The following is a 15,071-nucleotide window of genomic DNA, read 5'->3' as shown; positions in this document are numbered from 1 at the left end:
TCAACGAGTTTCCAAGCAGAAAGGTCTCCGAAGAGTCCCTTGGCCGGGACGAAACGAGCTGCGTAAGGCTAACCACGAACAGTGTATTATCACAAGTAACTGTCAACTTTATTGTCAATTTTCACTCGTGAATTTGTGCGGTCGGGAATCCTTATGCGATATAAGACTAGCCACGAACAACGTACAATGAGTAACTGTCAACTTTATTGTCAATTAAAAAATAAAAATAAGAAATAATAATAAAAACAGACGTGACTGGTCTTCTCCGCTTCTTATGTGATAAGTAGTTTGGTCACCAGAACAAAGCTCTCGGCTAAAATTTTACCGCTCATTTTGTCAAAACATTACTGTTGCAGATAAACATACTTCTTTTACATTTAACAGCAAGATCTTTAATAAAGCTGAACATTATTTTTTCTCTCTCTGTTGTGACCGGGACACACTAGGCGAAAAGCCCCCTATGACACGACACAGGGTTAAGTCGCAGCGACAATTCGCTTCGGGTGAAATAGTAATTTGTGACAATCTTTGTCCCATCGCCATATTTTTTTTGCCCTGCGACAAGTCGTACAAATTCAAGCTGCTTTGCAATAATCAGGACCCGTCCACACTACGGCAGAAGAATTCCAAATTGAGGAATTTAAAAACGCAACAATCAACGGTCGTCACTTTGGGTTTGTGATTGAAGAAAACTTGGTCAGGAAAATCACATGATTATCGTCCACACAAAAACGAAAAACCGGTGTTTTCAAATTCGTCCAGGTTGAAGAGTGTTCAGTTTCGACAAGGTCTGTTTTCGTGGCGTTTGCTACGAAGCTGTCGTATTTTTCGCTTTCCCTTTGGTTAATGTGAAGCAGCAGGTGTGCACAAGTTAATTACACGAGCGAATAGTGATTTTAAATTAAGAATTTGTAATACACACGAGTATTATTTTCTTGAGGAAATTAGTTTTTGAATTGTCTTTGCAATTTGTAGTTATAAAAAGATCTTAATAACTGATTAGCTCTTAAAAGTGATGACAAGAAATGTGGTATTTGTTGCCACGTAATTATTAGTTTTTCTCATTTTACCAGGAATCTGCCTGGGAAGTAAACAGCACTTATGTACCGTGCCGAGAAGATGTGAATATATCTCACTCGTTCGCTGCGCTCACTCGCGTTCTTGCCTCGAGAACATAAAATTCATACCTTCGAGCTAACGTGTAATGTTCTTCTTATTATATAGACATACTTATGACGACGTATTTGACGATTTTATATATATAGATATAGATATAGATATAGATATAGATATAGATATAGATATAGATATAGATATAGATATAGATATATAGATATATATACTCTAATTTACAGCTGTTACAGCTGGGGAAGACATTCGAAACACAAATTGTCTCATTTCTTTCTGTCGCCAACAGTAAATTAGTGGATTGAGGAGAGAATTCAACATGACAATCATACGGAACCATGGCGCCAAATAAGTAGTGTCCTGTTCCGCTATAACAGGCACAAATGATAAGGCCCCAGGTGAGAGGCATAACAAAACAGCACCGACCACATAAACAGTTGTCTTAAGTGCTTTTCTCTCTTTTACAAATCTTTCCACCTCTTCTTGGGGTAGTTGTTGAGCTTTGATTTTACTTCGCTGATGAGCTGCTTCCTTGTACAAAATCGTGTAAGACGTCGTCATGAAAACAATGCAAGAAATCAAGACGATTGATACAATCATCTTGCCAATGAGTCTTCCCAGACGTTCATTAAATAACAGATTGGGTAATGGCCATCTAAGGACTGAACAACATAAAGCAAGAACCCAAGACGATGTTACTGCCACCTTAATGTTCCGCGCTGTTACGAGATAAGGATATGCCATGGTATATTTGATGGCTATTAACCTCTCACAAGTGACTAACATCAAATGGAGAGCCGACGAAAAAGTAACTACCGTTAAAAAAAAGAAGTGAAGAGGACGAACAATGTCAGTATTTATTCCACCAAGTAGCTGGAATATTCCCCAGATAATAAAGGTTGGCTGGACAAGGAGACCAGTTAATGCATCCGTTACCGCCAGGCAAGCGAGTAAGACGTTGGCGTAACTCTGTAGTCTTGGTTTTCTTTTCACAGCCATGATCACCAACACGTTAAGAACGACAATAAAGGGGCAAGTAATGCTGTTAAAGATGATAGTGATGATGTAACTAACCTTGAGTGGGACATTTAGAGCTTCGTCATCCATGGTGATATTTGTTATCGCTTGGGAAATGTTTGTTAGATTTGATGCCGAAAGGTTAATCATATTGAGTTGAAAGAAAGTCTAAAAACTGGGTACAGACGTCTCCCACATTTTTAAATATCAGTTTCATGTTGCGGAAAACTGACTGGCAGATAACTTGCAGCATGTCATTAATTTCCTGGATGATAAGTCTTTTTCGTACATTTCATACTTTTGATCCGAGATTAATTTTATGAAATTCTATGTAAGCCTCAATTTGAACTAAATGATTTTAGAATATCATTTAAGCAACAATAAAACCTGTGACAGAAAGTTATAATTTTCAAAGTTGAAAAAAATAGATATATATGTATATATTAAAAACAATGGATTTATCTAAAGAAAGAAAACAACAACAACAACATTAAAGTTTGCTGATTGGGCTTTTAAACGGAAAATGGTCGCCTCCCTTTTGCTATACAGCGAAATTAATATTAAAATGTACTTAACGCCATTGTGATAAAAATGAATACAATGTTGTTCATGTTCTTTAATTACACGAAATAGACACCGAATATTGATTTCTTTCATACTGATAAAGAAATATCTAAAAGTAGAAAAAATAATAAGAAAACGAAAACTATAAATGAGATAAAATCACTCCAAAGAACTCTGCTGACCACCATCCTTAAATGCTCGAGCTGTGCTAACTGTATTACGAATCAGTGATCCGTTCAGAGAACTCAACATCTGTGAGCCGCTATTTGATTAATTCAGTGTTATCCATTTGAGTCTACCACGTTTGACGGAGATTAGGAATACATAATGTCCGTGAACATGACATCCTGTAACTTAGATGTTTCACTTTCAATAACGCGGTCGTTGTATTTACTTGCAAATGTAATTTCAATCTTTCATCCGCTCACGATACTATGGGCGTTTCACGAACATTTACTCACACAATCTGAAAAAAATAGAAATTTATTTCTTTCCGACTGCCACATGTGGTTAAAGCTTTCAACAACTTATCAAAGAAGTTAATACTTTTGTTTCGATGAAGTATCGAAACGAAATATATAAATTACCCTAATCCTTTTCATGAATCTTTCATTGGCAAGTCTTAACACCGCGCTTAGTTTTTAATTCATTCTTTGACAGCGTCTTGAGAAATTTTACCATCGAACGAAACGTCAACCGAAGCGAGACAGCCTAAAGGAAAGAAACAAGATGAAATCATCGAAATCTTATAATTTGAAAGCTAACCGTTAACAGACTAACCTGACGATTATTCAGGCTCTCTGGGTGCTTTTTCAGGCTGATCCGAAGACTCTAGTTACCATTGTTTCCGCCATTTCGGGTTTTTCGGCGGTTTTGTTTAGGACGTTTGAGTGGTCTCGCTGGTTTCGGTCGTTTTGTTTTCATCTCTTTTTATCTCTTTGGGTGCTTATGCCTTTCCTCACTTTACAGCGGTTATCAATCACACGCGACCTTCAGCGCAAAAACGTCTTGGCAAAACCTAAGTTTTGGTGGACGTCAATCATCTCCATCTCCTTGCCGACTGTGTGCAAAATTTACCTGATAAAAAAAGAGTCTGAAACCTTGCAACGGTCCACTCGTAAAACTTATCATTTTGCTTTCAGTATAAACGGCTAACTCACTAAATGCATTGGCATTAAATATTCCTTGAAATTTATAACTGAAAACGGGCGGGTGGGGTTTCTCAACGGCCATTCGCATGCATGAATGACCCCGAGAGCAAATAATACACCAGTCAAAGTACATCCCCGCCCCGCCCCGCCCCTCCCCCGACCCGGGAAAGGCGGGGATATTAGCGGGTCAAAAAACGATCGTTGACTCTCAAAACTGGCCCGGTACGCGAGGTCTTGGACGAGAATTGCTTCTTCGGTATCCCAAGGTCTCCGAAGCCGGGAATTTCTCTGCCGGAGGCTTGGAGTCTAGAACAGTACTGTGTATTGCAAAGAGACTTTCAAAATAATTATAAAATATTTTAAAATTAAAATACTTGTGGGCAGCACGCAGCAACAACTAATGATCTTGTACAACTGAGTTTATTAATCGACCGGTTTCGTCTGCTAATGAGACTTCGTCAGGATTTAATAAACTACAAGATACAAAGATGGAACTTATTTTATACTAGATATTGGTAGTACAAAGTACCTTCCTACTGTACGGTGAGAACAACAAAACACCCACAAGAAATACGTGCAGGATATGACTAAAATCCTGTGCCAGAAAATGTGCAGTGTAATGTAAGCGGGGCTCACGGATTTAACGTTAAATGGCCCAAAATTTTCATTGATCTAAAATTTTTGAAAGCAGCTTGATTTCTTTTTCCCTTTCTTTCAGTGGGATTATGATGATTAATATAAGACAATAAAACAATGTAAACCAAACCGTTTTGAAACATTTTGAACCAAATAAAATTGGACCCTCAGCATATACCTTCAATGGTAGGCGGGGACAAGCGAGGACATTGGAATGAAAGTATATATATACTTCCCTTGGGGTGGGGAAATTAGCTCATTTTTTTGAGTCCTTATGTCCAAGTCTCCGCCTATTCCCGGGTTGGGGGGGGGGGGGGGATTTACTTTGACTGGTGTATAAATCTACACGCAAACAAATTATTTCTGTACGTATTTGTCTTGGGGCTACGGACTGACCAAGGCAAACTTCATATAAACCTTATAATTTTGTGAGGTAATAAAGTTTACTCCGTAGCAGAAATAATTTGTTCGCTCGCGTTCAGATTTGCTTGATCTCGGGGTCATTCATGCATGTGAATGGCCGTTGAAAAACCCGACAAACGTCATCGTTTATAAATTTCAAAGAATATTTAGTGCCGATGTGTTTAGTGAGCTAGCCGTACATACCGAAAGTAAAATGATAATTTTTACCAGGGGACCGCTGCAAGGTTTCAGGCTTTTTTGTCAGGTAGATTTTGCATACAGTCGGCAAGGAGACGGAGATGATTGAGGTCAGCACCAAAACTCAGGTTTTGTCAAGACGTTTTTGCGCTGAAGGTCGCGTGTAATTGATAACCGATGTAAGATCACGAGACCAGAAGATTAATAACGCTCTAACGTAGCTCAGTGTTCTGAAGTTTCTGATTTTTTTTCCCGCTCTAGAGCGTGATAGAATAGATAGATGTCTCTCGTTCTACGAGATTACGCTGTTGTGTTGTGGCCAAACAGTTGCGCTACCAAACCGCTGTTAGCCTGCTTGCGCTAAGTAAAAGTACTAAACTTCTCATAAAACGAATGAATCAGTCATTGTCATTGATTTATCTTCAGTACAAACTTATTAAGACTGGTACCGACTTTACAATTGTTCATTGTTTTTCCGGCCAGAATTACTATCTTGTTTGCTACCAATGGAAACCTCAATCAAATTCCTGGGAAAACATTTAACCTGCCTTATATAACGGTGGAAAAATAAATATGCGTGACGTATTACACAATTAGAAATAAAATATCGTTTTTAGAGTCACATTTTAACTTTTGTCGCTCTAATTTACAACCTCAACAACTAGAGAGGAAATTCGAAACAAAAGGTCCGTGGCTCATGTCCATGCAATTTTTGTTCAAAATCAAAAATCGTTTTGTTGGTTTTATTTATTTATTTATTTTTTGCCATTTATAAATATATTTACAACATATCAATGTATAGGGCAAGGTAGCACAGCGAAACCAATAAGTAAATGTAAAGGACTACCTTAAAATTAAAATTGAAAATTGATGTCAACTTTTCATTTTCGCGATTTTTTATCACAAAACAACCCACAGTACGCCGGAGAATTTTGAAAACGAAAAATGTTGGATTTTTGTTTGGGAAAAACCAGGGCAGAGAAATCACATCATTATCGTCATGTCAACATATTTGAAAAGCTCCGTTTTCAAAATGTTTTCCGTCCACACGAAAACGAAAAGCCGGCGTTTTCAAGTACATTGTTTTTGTGACATCTATTCACGCAAAATGAAATACGTGTACATTTAAACATGAAATGTGACAAAAGGTTCTTTAACAAGATTCAAAGAGGCTACTTCTGTCAAAACGTAAGAACATTTTGGATTAGTCGGAGGCCGCTTCGGCCAAACTGCATTTTTCCTAAAAATGCAGATTTCCACTTAGAATTGCTATCACTTGATTAAGCCGACTGTTGAAAACAAGCATACGACAAATATCTCCATAAGCCACTTCTTTTTAGCTCTTGAACTAGACTATCCTCTGTATAGTTTATGTTCCAACAGTATACACGCTCCTTCTGATAAAATCAAATCCTTAGTAGTGCCGGACGAATCCAACCGTAACGTAAACATTTTTAGTGTACAATATATCCAAAAATATAACAGCCCAAAACTTGTGTAACTTATTTACTTTTCCTAACATTTAAAGCTTCTTAGAAATTACAAAGCTATCCTCTATTTCTAAATTAAACTAGTTGTGCCTATCGGTAAGTGCCAACGAGTGAATTGAGTTAGTAAACAAGAGTCGATTGAATTTTGTAATATTTATTTGAGACACTTCTAATATAACAGGTGTAAAATCAATTTCTTTTAGTTAATGTTTCCGATTATTACTGTAATTGAACACAACACTGTTTATTTTTCAACTCAGTGAGTGAACAAAACGCTCAACACTTTTTTGGTATTTTTCATTTGCTTCTTATATATTTGTCTCGTGATGAAGGGAGTAAGAAGAATACTTCAGTAATTTCTATCAGAGTGTTTAATTTTAGTTGTGGCTTCCAAGTCATTCGAAAACGGCAAAATCCATAACAATGGATCGCATTTTTTTTTTCTCCCTGTAATGAGGCCGATATGGTCTTTCCTTCCAAAGATAATTTCTTCTTCCATTAATTAAATACATTCATTCGCCACTTAAAAGACGAAAAGAAAACTGGGTCAAATGTCATCTCGCAGAGGCTTCTGGGATTGATACTAGAAACAAAACAAAAGACGAGAAGCTCTGAGATAAGATTCGCCCCGGCCAGAGTTCTTCACGTCTCTTTAAAAGTGGCGAATGGTGTTATGGAGATGTACGTGCTCATGGCAAAATAATCAAAGACTGTGCCGTTAAGTGCCATTTGCTACAAAGCTCTCGTATTTTTCGCCTTCCCTTTGGTTTATTGTAAAGCAGCAGGTGTGCACAAGTTTATTACACGTGCGAATAGTGATTTTAAATTAAGAATTTGTGATACACACGATTTTTATTTTCTTGAGGAAATTAATTTTTAAATTGTTTTTGCAATCTGTAGCTATAAAAAGATCTTAATAGCTGATTAGCTCTTAAAAGTGATGACAAGGTACGTGGCATTTTTTGCCACATAATTATTAGTTTTTCTCATTTTACCAGGAATCCTCCTGGGAAATAAACAGCACTTAAGCTCAAGAGCTGAAAAGAAGTGGCTCATGAAGATATTTGTCATATACCTGTTTTCAACAGTCGGCCTCATCAAGTGATAGTAATGCCAGGTAGAAATCTGCATTTTTAGGAAAAATGCAGTTTGGCCGAAGCAACCTCCGACTAATCCAAAATGTTCTTACGTTTTGACAGAAGTAGCCTCTTTGAATCTTGTTAAAGAACCTTTTGTCACATTTCATGTTTAAATGTACACGTATTTCATTTTGCGTGAATAGATGTCACAAAAACAATGTACTTGAAAACGCCGGCTTTTCGTTTTCGTGTGGACGGAAAACATTTTGAAAACGGAGCTTTTCAAATATGTTGACATGACGATAATGATGTGATTTCTCTGCCCTGGTTTTTCCCAAACAAAAATCCAATATTTTTCGTTTTCAAAATTCTCCGGCGTACTGTTGGCTGTTTTGTGATAAAAAATCGCGAAAATGAAATGTTGACATCAATTTTCAATTTTAATTTTAAGGTAGTCCTTTACATTTACTTATTGGTTTCTCTGGGCTTCCCCGCCCTATACATTGATATGTTGTAAATATATTTATAAATGGCAAAAAAAAAAAAAATAAAACAAACAGATTTTTAATTTTAAACAAAAATTGCATGGACGAATGACCAACAGACCTTTTGTTTCGAATTTTCTTTCGAGTTGTTGAAGTTAAAAACGATATTTTATTTATAACTGTGTAATATGCATATTTATAGTTAAAAGAGGATCTTAAAAACGATATTTTATTTCTAATTGTGTAATATGTCATGCATATTTATATTCTCACCGATATATAGGGCAGATTAAATGTTTTTCCAGGAATTTGATTGAGTTTTCCATTGGTAGCAAACAAGATAATAATTCTGGCCCGAAGAATATATAATTAACAATTGTAAAGTCATTATCAGTCTTAATACGTTTGTACTAAAGATAAGTCAATGGTAATGACTGATGCCGTCTTTTTATGAGAAGTTTAGTACTTTTACTCAGCGCAAGCACGCTAACCGCGGTTTGGTAGCGCAGCTCTTTGGCCACAACACAACAGCGTAATCTCGTAGAACGAGAGACATCTATCTATTCTATCACGCTCTAGAGCGGGAAAAAAATCAGAAACTTCAGAATACTGAGCTACGTTAGAACGTTATAATCTACTGCCCTCGTCGTCTCCAAGTGAGGAAAGGCATAAGCACCCAAAGAACGAATCGAGATAAAAACGAAACGACCCAGCGAGACCACTCAAACGTCCGAATCAAAACCACTGAAAAACCCAAAATGGCGGAAACACTGGTAACTGAAGTGTTATTCGGGTTAGCCTGAAAAAACACCCAAGTAGCCTGAATAACCCTCAGGTTAGTCTGTTAACGTTAGCTTCACAATGGCGTTAAGTACATTTTAATATTAATTTCGCTGTGCAGCAAATTAAAAGGGAGGGGATCATTCTCCATATAAAAGCCCTTTCTGCAAACTTTAATGTTGTTGGTTTTTCTTCTTCTTTCTTTTGATAAATGCATGGTTTTTAATATACATACATTTTTTTCAATTTTGGAAAATTATACATTTCTGTCCCAAGTTTTCTTGTTGCTTAAATGATATACTAAAATCATTTAGTTCAAATTGAGGCTTGCATAGAATTTCATAAAATTAATCCCGGATCAAAACGTATGAAATGTACAAAAAAGACTTATCATCCAGGAAATTAATGACATGCTGCAAGTTATCTCCCAGTCAGTTTTCCGCAACACGAAATTGATATATAATGTGGGAGAAGTCTGTATCCAGTTGTTAGACTTTCTTTAATTTCAACTCAATATGACTAACCTTTTCGCATCAAATCTAACAAACATTTCCCAAGCGATAACAAATATCACCATGGATGACGAAGCTCTAAATGTCCCACTCAAGGTTAGTTACACCATCGCCATCATCTTTAACAGCATTACTTGCCCCTTTATTGTCGTTCTTAACGTGTTGGTGATCATGGCTGTAGAAAGAAAACGAAGACTACAGAGTTACGCCAACATTTTCCTCGCTTGCCTGGCGGTAACGGATGCATTAACTGGTCTCCTTGTCCAGCCAACCCTTATTATCTGTAGAATTTTCCAGCTACTTGGTGGGATAAATACTGACATTGTTTGTCCTCTTCACCTTCTCCTTATCACGGCAGTTACTCTTTCGTCGGCTCTCCATTTGATGTTAGTCACTTGTGAGAGGTTAATAGCCATCAAATATACCATGGCATATCCTTAACTCGTAACAGCGCGGAACATAAAGGTGGCAGTAACATCGTCTAGGGTTCTCGCTTTATGTTGGTCAATCCTTAGAAGGCCATTACCCAACCTGTTATTTAATGAAGGTAAGGGAAAAAAAATTGGCAAAATGATAGTGTCCATCGTCATGATTTCTTGCATTGTTTTCATGACGACGTCTTACACGATTTTGTACAAGGAAGCAGCTCATCAGCAAAATAAAATCAAAGCTCAACAGCTGCCCCAAGAAGAGGTGGAAAGATTTGTCAAGGAGAGAAAAGCACTTAAGACAACTGTTTATGTGGTCGGTGCTGTTTTGTTATGCTTTTCACCTGGGGCTTTATCATTTCTGTCTTTTATAGAGAAACACAACACTGCTTATTTGACGCCATAGTTCCGTAAGATTGTCATGTTGAACTGTACGGGTCCGCAAATGATCCCAGGACCGCAAATGATCCCGGACCGCAAATGATCCCCATATTGGACCGCAAACGATCCCGATCAAGAAATGAGGAATGGCATGGATTTATATCAGAAGAAGGTGAGAGCATGTACAAAAATTATGAACTAAAAAAACTTGTTTTATCATTTTACAAAAAAATATTCCCCAGTTGCTGTTCTGTTCTTCGAACGGTACAGATCGTTTTCACTGTCATGCAATAAAAAAATAATAATAATAATAAATCGAAGACCAACCATTGGAAAAAGCTAAGAAATTTTGATGTACGCTATAGAAGATAACTAAATAAGACACTTCTCCAAGTTTTACGCCTGTGCGTTTCCCCAAACTTCAGAAATTCGTCGTAAATGTTTCCCAGAAATTTACAGAGCCCAGTAAGAAAACGCCATGTTGGTATACATCCGTGGTACACCAATATGGCGGCCGGAATATGGTGTAAACATCTGGAACTTACTTTGGCTTTCTAGGCGACTGATTATCGGTACTAAACAAAAAAGCGTTTACATAAGCACTTTTCCTAGTGCTCTAACCTCTAAAAAGGCTCAAAATCATGAGATAAGTATATATTTTTCAACAAACTCGATCGTAGCCTTGTGTCACGCAACCTCCATAACCCTGAAATTCAAAATGCTCTGGTTTCCAAACGAGGCACGCTAATTGTAAAAGATATAAACATACCGCCTCTTATACCTGATGAGGATAAAAGCACCTCACGTGAAGACGATCTATTGAATTAGAAGTCTTAGAAAAACACATACTTGTAAACATTCTCGAAATCCCGGTGGCGATAGTATCAAACATCTATCAAACAGCTAACTTGTCAAAACGAAGTGCAAGCCTTGGCCTTGCTTGGTCAAGAGGCTGAACTTCATAACTATAACTTGGAATTTTGGCTTCTTAGAATACTCAAGTAGTCATTTCCGAGGAATTGAAGCCAAAATACGACCAAGGAAAAATTACAGAATAAATTTGTTCAATTTTCCAGGGCTACACACTAGGTGTTTTACAGAGTGATGAAGCGTTGTAGGCTTCTGGGTCTACTCAGGTGACAGCGTCTTCCTTAATAGTTGCCTCACGGTTAGATTTTAGTTGAAAACTTTAGACAAGTGGTTTTAATGGCTGATAAAATGTGATTTAAATATAACACCAAAATATCAATGTTTAACAAAGGAGGATATGTAGCGTATGTTGCACTGATCATAATTTTACTGAGAATTGCAAAGAAATGCAAGCCAAGTCGTGTTTTGATGATTGAGTGGTGATATTCATTACATCGTAGTTAGCAACAAAATTTAGTCGAAAGTATGAAAAAAAGCAAGTTGTTAGCCATTATAATTATAAGATGGCTTAATAAAAACATCGGTATTCACGTACGCCAATTCCCTATCCACACCATCCCACCATCCATGCCATTCCTTATTTTTTAGTCGGGATCATTTGCGGTCCCTGTCGGGGATCATTTCCGGTCCGGGATCATTTGCGGTCCAATTTGGGGATCATTTGCGGTTCGGGATCATTTGCGGTCCTGGGATCACTTGCGGACCCGTACAGAACTCTCTCCTCAATCCACTGATTTACTGTTGGCGACAGAAAGAAATGAGACAATTTGTGTTTCGAATGTCTTCTCCAGCTGTAGCAGCTGCACATTAAAGTAATGAAAAACTTCGCCGATGAAATCGATATAATTTAATTCAATGTGCATGATTAATTTCGTTGTCAACAGCATAAACCGGTTTCGTCTTAATTCATGGAATTTAATATTCCGTTGGAAGTTAATTCTAACCGACTAGCAATTATACTGTCTCGAAAAACAGAGCGCTATGTTCATGTATTTAAATTTGTTTATGCTGAAAATAAATTAAACCAATGGCATCGTCTAAAACCGTCTTTTAACTACAGAAGCTTACTACGCCTCCCTAGTGCACGCGCGAGATCCAACCGCGGTTTGTTAACCACAACGTCTGAGAACTGTTTACGAAAACCTCATGAGTGTAAAGAAAGCAACAGACAAGTGACGATTTAGGCGGGCAATGGACCTTTCCTCGGAGGGCAAGTCAGGCGGTGTTGAAAATGTATCGTAAGGCATGCTGGGCGAAATTTTAGATCCATCTCATTTTTAACGCCGAGCGGCAAACAGCAAACGCAAGGTGAAATGAATCGTCCAAATTCTACGGTTGAACTAAACATATTATTTTAATTTCTTGCATTATCGAGTTCGATCTTGTACTTATAGTAGCTTCAACGCTTTCTCGTTCAAATATGTCGAGTTATGTATGAAGTTCGCACTTTCCTGGGTTGTGATAGTTTTTCCTCCGACGCCAAAAATGAGAGGAAATCTACGAGAAAACGCGGAGAATAAAATTCGAAAACAAAGTAACAAATTGAGTAAAGCTGTATTTTCTAAGCCAGATGAATCATGAAGAGTTTGTCAATAAATGGATGGCTCTTTCATTATAACAAAAAAAATTGAAAGAAATGGAATGAAAATATCATGGTAAATTTATTATTTCTAGCGGTAAAGTATGTTCGGCGCATGTGTTTAACAATTGGAGATGAGAACAAATTTTGTCAAGCTGAATTTCCTTGAATGGGTTTAAAGTAAAAGGCCTACTGATAAAACAACGCGAGACGAAATGAAAGAAACAGAGCTGACCGGAGAAGTAATCAAGTAAGCCTGGAAAGACACCCAAGTGGCATGAATAACGTTCAATGCTTTCAATAATGATAACGAGTTTCACTTAGTTCAGTGATTTTGTCTTGATTCAATAGTTTCCGCTGTCTCAATTGTTTCGGCGATTTTGTTTCGGTCGTTTCGGTCGTTCGTTAAATTTCACAAGACGTTTTCTAAGAGTGAATCAAAAAGCTTACCGCAGAAATAAGACTTGCTAATAAAGAGGATTACGTTACTTAGAATAATTTATTACTTGTTCACGACCACTTGGGGACAATGCCTGCCCCCCTGGCATACATTTCCTTGTATGTTAGAAAACGAGGGCCTTACCTCCATAAAACCCTCCTTAAAGATTATTTCCAGTCCGTACTGCGCACTCTCGAGAGTTTGTTTTCGTTTTTTGTTTTGTTTCATGTAAGACATCACAAAATGTAAACAATCCGCAACTACTTGCATGAGGTAAATTCAAAGTTTCATGTCAGCCGCCAATATGAATGCGAAGCTTTATGCTTCCTTCTTTCTCATATAACCTGATGAAACAACCTCGCAGCTGTAAAAAGTCAATGACGCTGTTGGAAAAATAAGTTGAAAGGCCTCAAAGATTACGTATGTGGTTCGTAACGAATAACATCGATTCGCTTTTCATCGAGGGAGACTTGTACTGTTTATAAACATTAGGGTGCTGTATACACGCTCCCTCTGATAAAATCAAATCCTTAGAAGGGCCGGACGAATCCAACTGTAAATTAAACATGTTTAGTGTACAATGTATCCAAAAATGTAACAGCCCAAAACTTATGTAACTTTTCCTAGCATTTAAAGTTCTTAGAAATTACAAAGCTATCTCCCAAGATACAATAGAATCAACAAAAAATCGTTACCGCGTTGATTTTGGTCTTCCCTTTCTCAGTCTGCCGCTGCCTAATCTCTATTTTTCTTCTACTTAAATTCGCCTGTTTGGATCGACTACGCGTTTCATATTCTCGGAGCATGGCACTCTGTCTACGTTACCTTGTTTCACAACACCTCATCTGAATTTCGGTTTCGGTGAACATTTTTGGCCGCGGTGACCTTTCTGCTGTCGTTGTATTTCTCATCATAACATTTTCTCACCGTTTCTCTCGGTTTTTCTTCGTACGTTTGAAGCCACACTCACATGCTGGATGATGGACATGTTGCAGAAATTGCACCTAAATTTGAATAAGAATACTTTATACATCCTAAGCCTCTTGCAAATGTTTCCAGACAAAGGATTTTTCACATGAAAGTGAGACTTGGGATGTTCAAGCATTGTTATTCAAATATTGGCGCCTTTTATGCAAAGTGTCTATTATAGCGCTAGGGAACACCAGACAACGAGTGCAAAGAGAAGCCAGCAATACGAAATCTTGTGTTATCTAAAAACGTTTTCCAACTCTTCGCGAAATCGTTGGAAATCTCTTTGTTTTCAGAGAACCGCACAATTGATACGGGTCAGGATAACTTGGATCATGTTACATCAGATGAATCTGATGAATCGTTGCCCAGCGAGGATTCATAATCGGTTCCTCTGATGCACCATTGTCGGGGTCATCTTGCATCACTGACCCGGATCACTCCAAAAAACGCACTCTCGAGTAAATGCAGTAATCATACAAAATACGTAGGGACTAATAAAGATTTATTTCCTTCTTAGACTCCGTTCACACTACGCCGGAGAAATTTGAAAACTGTGTTTTCTTTCTGAAAACGCATCGAATGTTTTCCGTCACTATGTCGGAGAAATTTTGAAAACGTAACAATCACTGGTCATTTTGGATTTGTGTTTGATGAAAACTCGGTCAGGAAAATCATGTGATTATCTTGCCGACATCGTTTTCGAAAAGTTATGTTTTCAAAACGTTTTTCGTCCACATAAAAACGCAAAGCCGGCGTTTTCAAATTTCTGCGTTTGAAGCGCGTTCTCGAAAAGCTCTGTTTTCGTTACGGATTAGTGTTAACGGTAGGCCTCGGCGGAGAAATAAAGCTGCGTTTTCAAATTTCCCCGGCTTAGCGCGGACGGGGCCTTAGATTACTGAT

The 15,071-nt window shown here is 37.6% G+C and overlaps 1 protein-coding gene and 1 pseudogene across 1 annotated transcript; one reads left to right on the top strand and one right to left on the bottom strand.

The window, feature by feature from the left end:
- Positions 1–1,182: 1,182 nt before the first annotated feature.
- Positions 1,183–2,295, bottom strand: LOC110064806 (histamine H2 receptor-like). The gene has a single exon (XM_020771905.2). It carries the CDS (start codon positions 2,293–2,295, stop codon positions 1,345–1,347), a length of 951 nt encoding a protein of 316 aa, XP_020627564.2. The 3' UTR covers positions 1,183–1,344.
- A 6,891-nt stretch (positions 2,296–9,186) lies between these two features.
- LOC149115025 (histamine H2 receptor-like) lies at positions 9,187–12,224 on the top strand (annotated as a pseudogene).
- The last annotated feature ends 2,847 nt before the right edge of the window (positions 12,225–15,071 follow it).

Source organism: Orbicella faveolata, unplaced genomic scaffold (assembly GCF_042242905.1).
Source record: "Orbicella faveolata isolate gen_17 unplaced genomic scaffold, um_ofav_v1 contig_13, whole genome shotgun sequence".
Lineage (NCBI taxonomy): Eukaryota > Metazoa > Cnidaria > Anthozoa > Scleractinia > Merulinidae > Orbicella > Orbicella faveolata.
This window is presented reverse-complemented; position numbering and strand designations above follow the sequence as displayed.

What these genes read in the sequence shown, in the direction of transcription:
- LOC110064806 (XM_020771905.2), bottom strand. Translation starts at nt 2,295, where the DNA reads ATGATTAACCTTTCGGCATCAAATCTAACAAACATTTCCCAAGCGATA.